Here is a 16,172-nt window from a genome sequence, read left to right as displayed (position 1 = left end):
AGGGGAGGGTTGGTGATTTTTTATGTTCTTAAAATTGGTTTGTACTGTGCATATGTGAGTTGGAAGTGACTTGGCAGCACTTAACTCCACAACAAGGATCAAATTGCAACTAAACAATTTAGATGGAACCTCAAGGGCAGTGGATTTATGTCAGTAGGAGAAAGAACAACCCCTAAAAGGAGGGTGAAAATGGTTGTACAACTCTAAAAATGTCACTAGTGTCACTGAATTGTACTTGTAGAAATTGTTAAATTTGTGTTTGTTCTATATATAGTGTCAACAACAGAAATAAATGTTCTTTTAAATTGTTAAGTACCATGGAGTTGATTCTGACTTAGTGACTCTGTATAGGTTTCTCAGGGTCGGCTGGTGAGTTTGAACCGCCAACCTTCAATAGCTCAATTCTGTGGTCCAGTACTTGTCCCACAGTGCCATGTAAAACTGTCAAATGTATCAGTACATTCCAAAGTTACCTTTGCTTTTTGTTGCAGATTTTGACATCATGGCAGGAAGGCATCAGAATCGGGGCTTTCCTCTGTCAGGGGTTCAGTCAAGTGCTCAAGTAAATGCATATGGCAATTGTACAGATAGCGACGTGTTAGAGGAGGATGCTGAAGTGTATGAACTTCGATCCAGAGGAAAAGAAAAAATCCGAAGAAGTACATCAAGAGATAGACTTGATGATATTATACTATTAACAAAAGATATACAGGAAGGAGATACTTTAAATGCAATAGCCCTTCAATATTGTTGTACAGTAAGTATTAATTTAATTTTGCATACTACAGTCCAAAAATTATTTGTTCATTAAACCAAATTGACATAAATTTAATGTTCTTTTATCTGTTCTTCCATTTTTCTTCTTTCCTTAGAAATCTGAATCTTGTGGGTGGATGTTAACATTTTAGTGTTTTCTATGACTACTTGAATTTCTGTTTATTTGTAAACCCATAATTCCATTTTCAGAATTTAAAAAATCCAACAACCTTATGCTTATTATATTTTTCTTCTTAATTACATTGTAAGAGAATATAGAAATATGTAAAAAGAAAATTTTCCCTTTCCCAGTTTTTGAGATAACTAATATTAACACTTTGGTGTACATCTTTCAATTCTTTTTTTATAGTCTTAAACATATGCACACTATTTTGAGAGGAGAGGGTTGGTGATTTTTATGTTTTTAAAATTGCTTTATACTATGCATATTACTCTGTAAGTTACCTTTTATATTTCTGTTACAGCATTGATATCTCTCATACCCATATAACTTTTTTATTTTTAATAGCTATATAATGTTCCATTAGTATGGAAGTACTGTAATTACTTAACTCTCACTCTACTTATAGGTAGTCAGGGTTTTTGCGGTGTTTTGCATTGTGTGGTGAATATCATCATGCATGACTATATCTTTAGATGGCAGAGCTCTGGTAGTGTTGTGGTTGCGAATTGGGCTGCTAACCCCAAGGTCAGCAGTTTGAAACTACCCACTGTTCCATGGGAGAAAAATGAGACTTTCTGCTCCAGTAAAGATTTATAGCCTCGGAAACCCTGTGCAGGGTAACTATGAGTCGGAACCGACTCCAAGGTACTTAACACCAACAACAAAAACCTCTGTTTTGGGAACACGGTGGCGCCATACGATAAGCACTGACTGACAACTGCAAGGTTGTTGGTTCAAGCCCACCCACTCTGTGGGGGAAAGATAAGGCTTTCTGCTCCCACAAAAAATTTAAAACATCTTGGAAACCCTATATAGGGTCACTCTGAGTAGGAACCAACTCAATGGTACTTACAACAACCACCACCACCTCTATTTTAGAGAGTAGGTTTATAAAGATGTGGGTGCTAAGTCAAAGGAAAGATACATTTCTAATTTTAAATTCCTTTTCTTATCTGTTATTGTGTTCATCTTGGGAAAAGTTTGATCCATGTAGTAAGAGAGTATTATTACAAGGTTTATAATGGAGTCCTGGTGTGGCACTGTGGGCTAATGTGTCAGACTGCAAAGTCCTTTGGACTGCAAGGTGGTGGTTCAAGCTCACCAGCTGCTCCTTGGAAACCATATACAGGGTCGCTATGGGTTGGAATCGACTCAACAGCACTTAACAACAACAGTGGTAGAAAGACTGGTTGGTGAATTGGAAGAGGTCTAATAAAGAGGGTATTGAAATAATTTAGATGAAGATGATAAATCATCAAAATTGTGTGATACCAAAACTAAACCCATTGTTGTCTATTCCAATTCATAGCAATCGTATAGGACAGAGTAGAATGGTCCTAGGGTGTTTCCTAGGATATAAGTCTCTGTAGAAGCAGATTGCCAGAGTGTTCTCCGAGGAACAGTTGGTGGGCTTGAACCACTGACTTTCTGGTTAGCAGTTGAGTGTTTTAACCACTGTATTACCAGGACTCCTGATAGGAAATGTACTTGGGGAAAATAACAGGGTAATTCATTATTAGAAATGATAAAAGAAGATTGTTGTTCAGAGCCATTTAGTTGATTCCAACGTATAGCAACCCTGTATAAAGTTTCCGAGGAGCTGCTGGTGAGTTGAACTGCTAACCTTGAGGTTCAAACATTAAAAAAACATGTGGCATTGGCCACAGTAGTGGAAAAGACCCTTTTGCAGGGTGCCCAACTAGCCAAAAAGATGAATCTTACAAAAAGATTGATCACGATTTTAAAATACAAAAGCTAGTGCTATATTCCACTTAAAATATTTTCAGTCTAACAGTTATTTAAAATATAACTTGTAAAACTATAATGAAATACAAATAGTGAGGAATAAATAGTCCAAGGTTAGAATTCAAAAGCAACCAATAAAGTTAACGTAACAGAAGAAATAGTAGGGACAATTCAGAGAGTTGACCAAGGTAGATAATAAACCTTGGAAGCCTAATTTAGAAAGAGTATTCAGTGGTTATTGGTCAGAATATACAGGACCAAGCGAAAGAGAATTTAAAGAAAATGGAGTCAGGCTTTGGGTTTATAAGTAAATCTTCATTTGCTTTTAGGAAAAGTCTCAGAGTAAAATGGCAAAGTACTTTATCTTACTGTCACACTTCCATCCCACCTACACACATACTCCAGGATAACTGATTTTCTCTGATGTGATCTGTTTTACTGTTTTCTTGGATATGATCACTCCATTAGCATTTGATTCTGTTCACCAATCCCTCGTAAAATCACTCTTTGCTTGGCCACCTTGATTCTGCATGTTTCTGATTTTCCTACTGTTACTAGTAACAGCCAACATACCTAACACAATCTGTTTATCACTATTATAACTACTTAATCCCTCATCATATGTTGCTTACCACATCCTTTAAATGTTGTCGGTGTATTCCTCAGAGTCCTTTTCTGTCATCTTTTTCTCCCTAGTCTCTTTCTAGTGAATCCATCTACTCTTGTGACTTCAATTAACATTTTAATTGATAATCTAGATTTTTATTTCTACTTCAGAATCTTCTCCGGATTTCAGACATCTGTCGAGGCACATCTCCACTAATGTATCCCATAAGCACCTCAAACCCAAATGTCTACAAGCTGTGCTCATCTCCTTCTGTACAGTTTCCCATCTCTTGGGAATGGCATCATCGTCCCTAGAGTTAACCAAACCAGAAGACTTAGTTTCATCCTACAGTCATTTCACCTCTCTGATATCATTCAGGTGACAAATGATCAGGACTTAACACATTGATGGAAACAATGAATGAGATCATTTAAAGGTGTTGGGAGAGGTAATTAGTACACCAGTTAGTAATCTGAGAAATATTCCCCTTGGCCCCCTCTTCAAAGAGTCTTGGTGTGGTGCTACAGAATAAATACAGGACCACAAGATTGGTTTGAACCATAAGGTCAGCGGTTCAAACACCAGATGCTCCTTGGAAACACCCTGTACAGGGCTGCTATGAGTTGGAACCAACTCATTGGCACTAAACAAGAGCAACAACTGAGAAGTTTAGGGGAAAAGGACTTCAGAAACCAATTGAGGAGATTAAATTACCATGTTTTATCAATTCTAATGGGTATGTTTTCCCACACATTTTAACATCTCTGAAATTGGGAGACCTGGTAGGACACTGAGCACTGGATTGCTAACTGCAGGGTTGCACGTTCAAACCCACCAGCTGCTCCTTCGAAACCCTGTATAGGGTCTCTGAATAGGAAATGACTCACCGACACTTGACAACAAAAAAATTAGGATGATAGCATCTCTAATATTTAACAGTTTCTATTTACCTCCTTGTTGTTGTTGTTAAGTGCCGTTGAGTTGGTTCCGACCTATAGCGACCCTGTACAGGGTTCCCCAGGGTGTAAATCTTTACGGGAGTGGAAAGCCTCATCTTTCTCCCGCGGAGCGGCTGGTAGTTTCGAACCGCTGACCTTAAGGTTTGCAGCCCGATTCATAACCACTATGCTACCAGAGCTACCTAGTAATAAATGGGTGGTATTAAAAAGTAATCAGTACTTCCTAAGACTGATAGATCAAAAATGGTGTAGAACAGTTAGTTAACGAAATAAAATCTCTCTGGGTGTAGTAACTTAACACTAAGCTCAACCTTTTTAAAATTTCCCTCCAAAAGTAACTGAGATGAATGACTATTGCTACCTTTTGATTTAGAGTTTAGATGAATATTGCTTTTTTATTTTTTTTAACAGGTAGCAGATATCAAGAGAGTTAATAATCTCATCAGCGACCAAGACTTTTTTGCCCTTCGGTCTATCAAAATTCCAGTAAAAAAATTTAGCTCATTGACTGAAACACTTCCTCCAAAAGGAAGACGCCCATCGCCTGTGCAGTATGCTTCAGAACTACAGGACATTTTGCCAGCTAATGATTCTCTTTCTTCCAGTGAGTCAGCTGGTAGCTTTTTAAAAGAAGTGGACCGAGACATAGAACAAATAGTAAAATGCACAGACACCAAACGAGAGAACCTTAATGAGGTGGTATCTGCCTTAACAGCACAGCAAATACATTTTGAACCTGATAACAAAACCACTCAACGTAAGGATCCCTATTATGGGGCAGACTGGGGTATAGGATGGTGGACTGCAGTAGTGATAATGTTGATAGTAGGTATAATAACGCCAGTGTTTTATTTGCTGTATTATGAAATTTTAGCTAAAGTGGATGTTAGTCACCATTCAACAGTGGATTCTTCACATTTGCATTCAGCTGTCACGCCTCCATCACAGCAGAGAGAAATGGAAAATGGAATCGTCCCAACAAAAGGAATACACTTTGGTCAACAAGATGATCATAAATTATACAGTCAGAATTCTCAGTCACCTGCTGCTCAACATAAAACGTAGCAATTAGTTCATTATCATTACTTAGTGATCACCTGTGTGTCTGGACTGTTGCAAATCCAATAACCACTTACAAAGCAGTATTTAGGGAGTCACTTTTTGTTTCTCACTTTTTTTGAGCCATTTACAAGTGAATTGTGTATAAAACCCTAAACTTACTAGTTCATGTTGAGAGCAAGCAAGCAGTCTGTATTTCTGGTATATCACTGCTTAAGGTGGAAGTGGATTTAAATAGGTGTTTAGTGTTTAGGAAGTTCAAAGCTTGGAAAATGTATCAGTTTTTAATTCAAGACCAGTTATGCTTAAATTTTAAGTATTTTTAAAGTTATTGTTAAATTGATTAAGTAGTGTGAATGATGATAGCACCAGAAGTCTGCAACTGGAGAAATTTTACTACAGGGAGCCATCAGAATATTTAGTTGCAACAAAGGTTGATTGATTCTAAAATTACTCAGTACTAATTTTGAAACTTTTAAAAAACATTTAGAACATACATGAAAACAAATGTAGGATCAAATGGGAAAGTAATGTGTAATTGCTATAATAGAGGGTAAGATATAAATGGAATATTTTTGAGGCCCCAAAATAACGTGTTATGGTTGGGAAGCTGTCATTTGGTCACTAGAACACTGGAATAGGTTAAAAGCTAAAAGTGATCTTTGTCTCCTAAAGAACAGTTTGATTCCCTAAGCAGATCCTTTCAGCTCTGCTTCTGCCTGTTTTTAAAATGATTGTATTTGACTCCAATGTTTGAAAGCCCTTCTGCAGTTCTTTAATGAAAAATGTTATACATGAACAAATTAGCATTATGTAGGAAATAATTCCTTACATACTGTGACAAATCACCCTGCTACATGTAATAACATGTCTTAATTATAGTTAATGCCTTAAATTTTCATTTTATGTAAGCCAATATAATTTTTAAATTAAAATTGAGCATTACTTCAGATGATCCACTCAGATTGATTACATAAACTGTATAAATTTAACTCTACCTTTGCTATCAACTACAGGTTAATGAGGTCAGAACACATCTCTATTGTCTGCCTCTGTGGTCTACTGAAGAAAATGGCTCACAAAACAAAAATAAAGCCTTTTGCATTAGCAATGACAAAGTACTTACTGATTCCTTTAACTCTGACTTTCAAAGAGAAAGCACTTGAATTATGGCATCAAATCGGGGAACAGAGACTAACTGTGTAGATTAGCAGGAAGGGCTTAGTGCTGTTGCTGTAACATCGGCTATGGTTCAGCCAGTCTCACTGAGTAAGAAGTATTTGCATATTGGTGTCATTTATTTTTTTAAAGTATGTGTTTTTAAAATGTAAAGAAAATGATGCAATAGAAGTGACCTGAGTCTTGGATTACCTGTTGTGTATAATAAAGTGTGTACTTTAAGATATATAACAGCACCAAATTTTCTGGGCATTATTTTGTAGTTTTTAATATTTCTGTTCATACATCAGTCATTTAATATCTTACACTCTGGCCTTGATACAAAATGGGGTGATTGTATGAGAGAGCTTCAAAAAGTTTGTGGGAAAACTCCACTATCTTTTAATTCTGTTTTTCTATTAACTTTTTGAAGGCCACTTACATAAATAAAGTGGAGTTTTATATACTTTAAAGAGCAAAGCATAATTTACATAACAAGTCAAACAGTAAAGCCCTGTGTTCATAGTTGGGTTTTCGTTTAATACTGTTTATTTTAATGTGCGTTGGGCATCTTGAAAAGATAAGTGTGATCTGTCTAACCTATACTCAGTGTTAACTTAGTTTACATTGCATTTATTAAGCCTGCTGAAAAATCAAGTTTAGGAAAGAATACAGGGTACAGGGTACTAGATGTCCTTTGAAGAACATTGATTCTGTCAAATTGATGACATTTGCTCAAGTCATTGATTCCTTTTTCCTTTTTGCTAGTGTTGCTTTGAAATTATGGAGGGCTCTGGTTTCCAAAATAACTAACTTATTTTTAAAGTAATGGGGTATACGGTGCACTTGTTAGTTAAAAACTCTTTGTCTTGCAGAGTATCTTTTTTGAAGGAAAAACAACTAATATCTTTATGACACAACCAGGCAGTTTTTGTATTTCTGTATATTTATATGTTTTGTAGTTAATGGAATTATATTTAATTGAATTATGTATAATTCTGTGTATATATACTACATATGTGTGTATATATGTATAATTCTAGATTATAACCTGTCATTTTAGAAAAATGTTCTAAGCATCTAATAGATTGTATAATTTTAACTTTCAAAAAGTACTAATAATAATCTAAGATGTAGCAAATGCAAATTACTTTGTAGAGCAATAATAAGTACACAGTTGTTTGCTTGTGAATTTTAACTATATTTATAGAGATTCTTACTTGAACTCATTTTGAAGCTCTATTTACATTAGTAAATAGATGTCTATCTGACACCTTAGCAAATGGAAAAGTAACCATATCATTGCATTTGGCTCACTTAAAAATTTTTTGGTACAAATAAAAAATTGATTATTTTCAGGGCAGGTTTCAAACAGTCTGCGTAGACATGGTTGTTTTGAATTTATGGATGTCATTTGACTTTAACAGTGTTTCCTACCCCACACCCAGGAAATTGTAAAATTCTTATCTTCATTAAAGCATATATTTCTACAGCAAATAAAGCTTAAGATACTTTGATGGCAACATTAAGGATTAGTAAGAAGACTAAGAAAGCTTTTATTTTTTAAAGATATTCTTTTTATGGACTCTACCTGGTTGTTCAGTGGACTGAACAGATCTTTAAGTGAACCACTACATAGTAATTAGTTCTTTTTAAAGGTATCACTCAGAAAGGACCTAATTGGATATATGAAGGATAAGATAGTTAGTCTTAAAAATACTTAATCAAGAATCCAATCAAAGTGTTACAGGGTAAAGGTAGAAATTTTTAGTTTATATTAAATGGTGCATTATGATAGAAACCATTCTTAATTTGAATTTCAGCAGTGTTGCTCAGGAAATCAGTATTTTTCTTCCAAGTATGTGCATATTGCACTCTTACATCATAGAAATATCTGCTTTATTTAATTCTTTTTATGTATGCAAATATTATAAATTTTTGTATATGTATTTTATACAAATGCAAATGTAATTTAAAAATATATATTAGAGTGTATACCTGTAAAACTGATTTTTAAAACTTTTCATATTTTAAAAGATATGCAAAATATAATAAAGTTTCTATTTTATTATTTAGTCAAAATGGTAGCTGGTGAATTTAATTGAAACAAATTACATTTTCACAACTATCTGACTACAAGTATTGTGTAAGATAGATCAAATTGCTACAAGTTTACCAATTCAGATTTCCTGCTTGTTACAGTGGAACAAATAGCACAGGAGTACTTACAGGAAGTACATGAAACCAAACAGGTTCTTGAGAAATACTCCTTTGTGGTCTTCCTCAGGGAAGAAGACCCAGTGAGGCATCCTTCATGATTTCTTAGTAAGTCTTGGACAACAGTCACATAACAAAAAGCAAACCCACTGTCATTGCGATTTCTATGTAAACATAATGAAACAAACAGCAACAACAAAAATCCTTAAACTTCAGGTTTTAGAAATTACCAGTAACAAAAAGAATTAAGAAAGTTTTTTATTTATCCAATGACAGACTGAATGTGGAAAGTTTTGCTAATTTATTCTGGAGTCTTTTAAACTACATAAGATACAGTCATTTAGACCATACATTTGAAGGTGGATAGTAAGGAAAGAGTTAACAAGATCCTTTGAATTGGCATTCTCTGGTTTCCAGTGAAGGAGTCCTTCCCTTGCAGTGGTGAAAGACTTGGTTGCTAACTGAGTGACTGAGCCTATCAGCTAATTCCCATGGGAGAAAGAACGCAATCTGCTTTTATGAAGATTGTTGTTATGTGCCTTGGAATCGGTTCCAACTTATAGCGACCCTGTACAGGGTTTCTGAGGCTGTAAATCTTTATGGGAGCAGAAAGCCTTATCTTTCTCCCTTGGAACAGCTGACCGTGAGATTAGCAGACTGATTTGTAACCACTATGCTACCAGAGCTCCTTTTCATGAAGATTTAATTACAGGGTTGGAAACCCAATGGGGCAATTCTATTTTGTCCAAGCTGCAACCAACTTGATAGCAATCTTCCTTCCCCACCCCTCCCAATCCAAGTGTCAACCGGTGATTATACTAATATAACCAAACCAAACTTGTTGCCTTCAGGTCAGCTACTGGATTGGTGAGTTCAAATCTCTGACTTTTCAGTTAGCAACTGAGCACTTAACTGCACCACTAGTTCCTTGTACTAATGTACTGATTGCTAAATTTGCTACCACAACTTTAACCTTAACCACAAATCTAGACTTTGATTGGTGGGATGGTTTGCTCAAGAATATGATGCTGAACATCCCTGTTCAATAAATTCATTGCTACTTTATTAGGTGAAACTTTTATTAATAAATTAATTCTTTATACTAAATAAGTATCATACATTTAAGTAGGTTCAAAACAAGACATCTTAATACAAAAGAAACTATTTTGTTGAGAATGGTAAACAATACAGAAAAATAGCAAAGCAACAAAGTTTTGCTTGTTACATAGCAATTTTAAAGACACAAGAAATGTTTTAGTTTCCCTTCCTATTATTAAAAATAAATGTGCAGAGAAACACCAGAAATTATATTTATTGTGAATAAATACGATTCTCAAGTCAAGCAGCATCAACCCAAAAGTATCCAAAGAAGGGTACAGTCAAAGCAGGTATATAGATGGGTCTGGGGAGGGTGGCTCTATAGGTTAATGTGCTGGACTGCAAAGTTGGTTTGATCTGCAAAGTTGGCGGGCCAAGCTCACCAGAAGCTCCTGGAGAACCCTACTTGACGGCTCTTGACGATGGTGATGACAACTGGCAGTGTCCTCAGTTGTTAAGTTCTGTTGAGTCACTTTTGACTCATAGCAACCCTGTGTAGGGTTTCTGAGGTGCAGCTGGTGGTTTTGAACTGTTGACCTTTCAGTTAGCAGTCCACTGCTTCTCCCACACCTCCTGACGGTCATTATAAATTCCTTCCATGTTGGTTTCTCAGAACAAGTTCTGGGCTTCAGGGTTATTCAGTTGTAAAAACAGTCATTAAACTATCCTGGTGTGGTGCTATTGGGTCAGCTCTAGACTGCTTAACCACATGGTCTGCTGTTCAAACCTACAAGCCACTCCTTAGAAACCCTATTTGTTCTGTTAAGTGCTGTCAAGTTGACCCTAACTCATATGGACCCCATGTAAGGTTTCTAAGGAACACCTGGTGGTTTTAAACTGCCAACTTGTGGTTTGCAGTCCAGTGCTGATCTTATGTTTTAAGTGTTGTGGAGTCTGTTCCAACCCACAGCGACCCTGTATAGGGTTTTCAAGGAATGGCTGATGAGCTTGAACTACCAACCTTTCAGTTCAAACTCATTTTGTACCCCCAATGCATGAGGCACAACATCACACCAGGACTCTAATATGGGTTGGAACAGTACTTAACAATAACAATGTATGCTAAAACAGCCTCCAATCAGACCCTGGAGTGCAGGCTGCACATAGATAATTCTCCACAAGAGTCCAGTGCCTAAGGCAAAATGGTCTCCCTTAGGCTATTTGACCTGAAGGTAACTCTAGAAAAGCCCATTTCTTAAAAACTCAGTTCAAAAGGACACCAAAGGGTAGACTTCCCCACTGAATAGTTTCCAGCTTGTCTAGAAGGGTCTGGTGAAAGGAGATGGGGATAAGATTCATTATGATTCAACAGTAATTGTTATGACTAATTGTGATTGTCACAATCGTAAAGGTAGAAGTTTTGTAATAAAAAAACGGGGGAATAGTTAATCTTACAGTCCAGGAACAGAAGACCCTAGGGCCATCAAGGGAGAAGTGTATGAGTGTAATGTGGGACCCTATTCAGAGAAGCAGCAACACCAGAGATGGAGGCAGAGATGATGACACGGAGAGGGAGCAGTTGAGGACTCTGAGTAAGGCTGTGTGGCAACCAGGAGGCAAGCTTGCAGAATGTGTCCTTTGGTTGTTTTAATGATTACATATTCCTGAGTGTTTCTGTGTACATCCCACCTCCCCTGCCCCCAACCCCATATGGTACAGAAGCAAATACTGTCGAATGGTGATGCACGTAGGAGATTGTAATCATTGCAAAGAAACAATGTTCTCCCATGTAAACTGTCACTCAGTTCACAATAAAAACTTAAAAAAAAAAAAAAAAAAAAAAAGGACATCAAAGGGATGTGCTAGGTGGGTCACCCTAACTCAATGAATCCAGAATCTGGACTCCAGAAGAATTAAAACATTTTCTCAGTGTGGAATAATTTAACAGTCTCTGGGATTTTAAGTCAGAAAAACAAGGCTCATGCTGTAAAGCACCTGCAAATCCTTCCTACCTTTTGAGCCCTGGTATGGCATTGTAAAGGAGCTCTGGTAGTATAGTGGTTACGATTCGGGCTATGAGCTGCAAGGTCAGCAGTTCAAAACTACCAGCTGTTCCGTGGGAGAAAGATGATGCTTTCTGCTCCTGTAAAGATTTACAGCCTCGGACAACAACAACAACATGGCATTGTAGGATAAACACTGGACTGCTAGCCATAAGGCTAGTGGTTCAAGCCCACCAATCACTTCTACATAAGGTAATTGTGAACTGGAATGACTTGACAGCATTTGTCAACAACAACATTCACACCATGAGCCTACTTTTGTTGTTGTTAAGTGCTGCACAGTCGGTTCTGACTCATAGCAATGCTGTATAGGATTTCAGTGGTTCGTGAGCTTGAACACATCTTGTGGTTCAAACCGGCCTTGCAGTCCAGCCCATTAACCCACAGTGCCACTTCTTAGAACTGTAAAATAATCTTTCAGATAGAAAAGACAATATTAATAAAAGAGATGGCTAGGATCCTCCTCAAAGAATAAATCTTTGCCCAAAACGCTGCCTTTTATTACAATAAAGGACTTGTATTTATTACAATAAAGGACTTGTTGTTATTGTAGGACTAAAATGAATACACTGAAAATTAGGAAAAGATAATAATTTCAATTTTACTTTCAGTGTATCCAATTAAAGTAGCAATCTGCAGAGTTTTAATACAGCAAGTCAATAGAACTACAAATTAAACTTTCTGGGAATTAAATGTTATTTGGCAAAGGTACTGAAGAATGAGTAAGGAAGACTTTATACTGAATGAATATGGAAGTTGCATCTAAATTATGGTATTGCCGAAGAACACTGATGATATCATGGACTGCCAGAATCTGTCTTGGAAGAAGAAGAACCAGTAGAACTAAGGATGCCAGCTTTTATTCATCTCAGGGGAAACCAGTCCCTGAAGAAGGACATCAGTGTTTGGTAAAGCAAAGGATCCAAAAAAAAGAGGAAGATCCTTAACTAGATGGACTGACACAGTAGCTGCAAAAATGGACTTAAACACAGCAACGATTATGAGGATCGCACAGGACCTGGCAGGATTTCATTCATTCTGAGGAACACAGGGTTGTTATGAGTCAGAACTGATTCAGTAGCACCTAATAACGTTACTGGTTAATTAGTGATCCTAAGCAAAATTATTTGCCCATTACTACTGAAAACCGCGTGTGCAGTTTCTACTCTAAGTACAGGAGATTGCTGTTTAAAGTACACTTGTTTTATTAATGTTTTCCAATTAGAATCTTTTAAATTTTTGATAAGCTCCCTTAAACGAGAAGTCACATATAATCAGCATAGCTCTCACCTAATCATAATTCACACACTGCCTTACATTGTTTGCCGAAATGTTTATTACCTTTGGAAGGATCTTTTTCCTGAGAAAGTCATATTACAAAATGGCATAATACAGTGAAAATTTTCTTCAAATTCCCCCATCATAATATAAGATGGTAAAATCAAATTATATTTTGTGAGGAAAAAACATTTGTTTCTTAAAACTGTATTTTCTGTCATTTATGAAGCTACAAGTTTTTATAGGAGAGAAACCAAATTTAAATTAAGAAGTGATTTCTTGAAGGTGAGAGAATAAATACATGTGGGAAGTTTTTATTGGTGTTTAAACAATTTTTATAGGAAATTGTTTACAAATGGAGAAACTAAAGCACAGAAAACTTAACCAAGCTAAGTTTCAAAGTTGAGTCTAATAGTACAGACAGGAATAGAATACAGGTCTCTGATTCTCAGGCTTTAAACTCTGGTGTGGCGCAGTAGGATCAGTACTGGACTGCTATAAAACCAAAGTTGGTAGTTCAAACCTACCAGCTACCCTATATGGGGTCACTGAGTCAGAATCAATTCAAAGGCACTTTAAATTATTTTCAGATTAGTGGGTTGTTGTTGTAGTTAAGTGCCATAGAGTTCAGTTCCAACTCATAGCGACGCTGTATAAGGTTTCCAGTGAGCAGCTGGTGAGTTTGAACCGCAGACCTTATGGTTCACCCTGACCTTGCAGTCCAGTGCTTTATCCTACAGTACCACACCAAGACTTACTCATACCAGGGCTCATATAGTGTGTCTATGAGCTGGAATCAAGTCAATGGCATTTATCTCAGGTTAGTGGGTGGTGGGTGGTATTTTCCAAAGGGGAAAAATAAATTATTTCTTCTGGTGGGTAGTATCAAGAAATTCTTTTGATAATATATGAGGGAACTTCACAAAGTTCATGGAAAAACAGAATTGAAAGACAATGGAATTTTTCCATGAATTTTTTTGAAGTCCCCTCATATAGTATGAATAGCCTTAAATATCTTTGGCATTTGTCAGAGTCTTTGAATGCTAAGGTTTTCAAGTATTTCCCCCCAAAAAATACAAAAAGGGGAGATAGCTTTTAAATTACCAAAAAGATTAATCTCAATTTCAAAATTACCTGAGCTCTATCCTGTATTAGTATATAAATCAACTGTACAGTTTATGAGTCTTGTGAAACATAAAAGGCCACTACACTTTACAGACATCACTCATAAGCATTATTCAGTGAGATTTATATGACTAGAACTTATTTCACTTTTGTACATCAAAAAGTTAAATAAAATGTGTCAGTCTGATATGCCATTAAACCCAACTATTATTACAATTGGATCATTAATTCATATATAACAGTAAGTAAAAAGTTATTGCTATAGAATCAAAAACTTTTATTAAACAAAAGAAGCTATTGTTTCTAGATATATCCTCCACCCAGGTCTATACGCTTTTGAAGGAATTGTTTCCATATTTCTAACCTTTCCGCAATTATTTGACATGCTTTACACCACATCAAAATGGCAGTTTTGGCATACTCAAGGCACTCAAATCGTCTTTCTTTATAATCTGCTGAGTTTGGGAACAAAAAGAAGTCTGAAGGTGCAAGATCAGGGCTATAGGGTGAATTGAGTAAGGTGTCCCAATAAAATTCTCAGGGCAATCCTTGTTCATTCTCAAAGAATGAGCAAGTACATTGTTTAAGATTAAAAAAATAATTCCTAGATGCAACTTTCCTGACCTTTCCCTCACCAATTCAGTTTTCATCTTTTAAAAACTTCTTCATAAGAAGCCCTCATGATCATCTTGTGTCCTTCAAGAAAATCTATCAAGACCTACATGCCAGCATCACCCGGAACTCAATCGACAAATAGAAGAAGTGAGAACAGAATAAAACTATAAGAACAAATTCAGAGTATCTAGGAGGTCAGTCTATGATTAAAACAATTACAATGTGAAAGAAGGTAAACATAGAGGAAGAGAGATCCAGGTGGTGAGAAGGTCAGGTAGATTACAGGAATAAATAGACTGTCTTAAATGGAGGGAAAAGTTAATGGAATATAAATAAGGTAACCACAACGGTTGGGTTGGAGTGGAAGGTTTAGGGGGAGGGGGAGGGAGGCAATGGTAGAGCACAGGGTAAGGGCAGATACATCATAGTTTGGGTGTCGGGGAGGGCAATACCTGAAGGGAGAGGAGGTGGAAGAACAAGCTAGATAAGGGGACACTGTGACAGGTTTGCATGGGCTAAGTGGGACTGAGATAGTGACGCATGCTCAACCTTGGAACAAATGGGCTTTGTGATACAGGGATCTAGGAATAGTTTGAAAAGGGGAAATAATACTAAGATGCTTGATTGTCTTATGAATATTGGTTTCCCTTGCCTACTATTATAAAATAGACATTTGAGTGGGATAGAAAGGAATGTCAGGAAACATGATTACAGAAAACTTGTAAGCCTGTCTTAAGTCTATAACTGATTGGAATAGTTAAAAGGGGTTCTAGAACTTGCCCAGTGAAATAGGCCTCTTGTGGAGCCTTCACTGAGTATAGGACCTTAGGTGGAATCCTGAATCCCATCCAGAACCTTCTGAGGTAGGACCTTCCCACTAGAAAGGACAAGCAGACCAGCCTGGAACAGCGAGAGCGACAGAAGATGCATCTTCAAAGAAAAATCATCAGGAAAAACCCAAAACAAAAATGTCAGCATGACTGGCTACAACAAGAATAAGCAAGCTGTTCGCTTGTAAACCATCAAGGCAAGCAATCAAGTTCCTTCAGGACAAACACCCCTCTAAGACTGAAACTCAAAGGGAACACATGAGCAGGTGTGTAAGCTTGCTGGCGACCACATTGGTCTTCTGTTGAGTGAAAGAGGGGGAAAGGCAGCAATGAAGAAATGGGCTGAGTTCAACCACAGTCCACTGACTCCCATTGACGTGGGTGTGACAGAGAGAAGCAGGAGGGCTGGTTGGTCCAAAGTGTGATGAGATCTGGGGACACCTGACCCCATGGACAAAGGACATAGCCACAGAGGGCTACAGCTGAGAGTGAAACATCCAGCTGATGAAATGAGGGGAGATGTACAAGAACACCCAA

General features: G+C 36.9%; 1 protein-coding gene across 1 annotated transcript; it reads left to right on the top strand.

Moving 5' to 3' along the window:
• The first annotated feature begins 496 nt into the window (after positions 1–496).
• LYSMD3 (LysM, putative peptidoglycan-binding, domain containing 3) lies at positions 497–5,406 on the top strand. The gene is made up of 2 exons (XM_006875699.1): positions 497–757; positions 4,664–5,406. Exons 1-2 carry the CDS (start codon positions 503–505, stop codon positions 5,315–5,317), a joined length of 909 nt encoding a protein of 302 aa, XP_006875761.1. The 5' UTR covers positions 497–502; the 3' UTR covers positions 5,318–5,406.
• Positions 5,407–16,172: the final 10,766 nt, after the last annotated feature.

Source organism: Chrysochloris asiatica, unplaced genomic scaffold, assembly GCF_000296735.1.
Source record: "Chrysochloris asiatica unplaced genomic scaffold, ChrAsi1.0 scaffold00336, whole genome shotgun sequence".
Lineage (NCBI taxonomy): Eukaryota > Metazoa > Chordata > Mammalia > Afrosoricida > Chrysochloridae > Chrysochloris > Chrysochloris asiatica.
The sequence above is the reverse complement of the archived record's forward strand: the minus strand, read 5'-3'. Positions and strand labels throughout refer to the sequence as shown.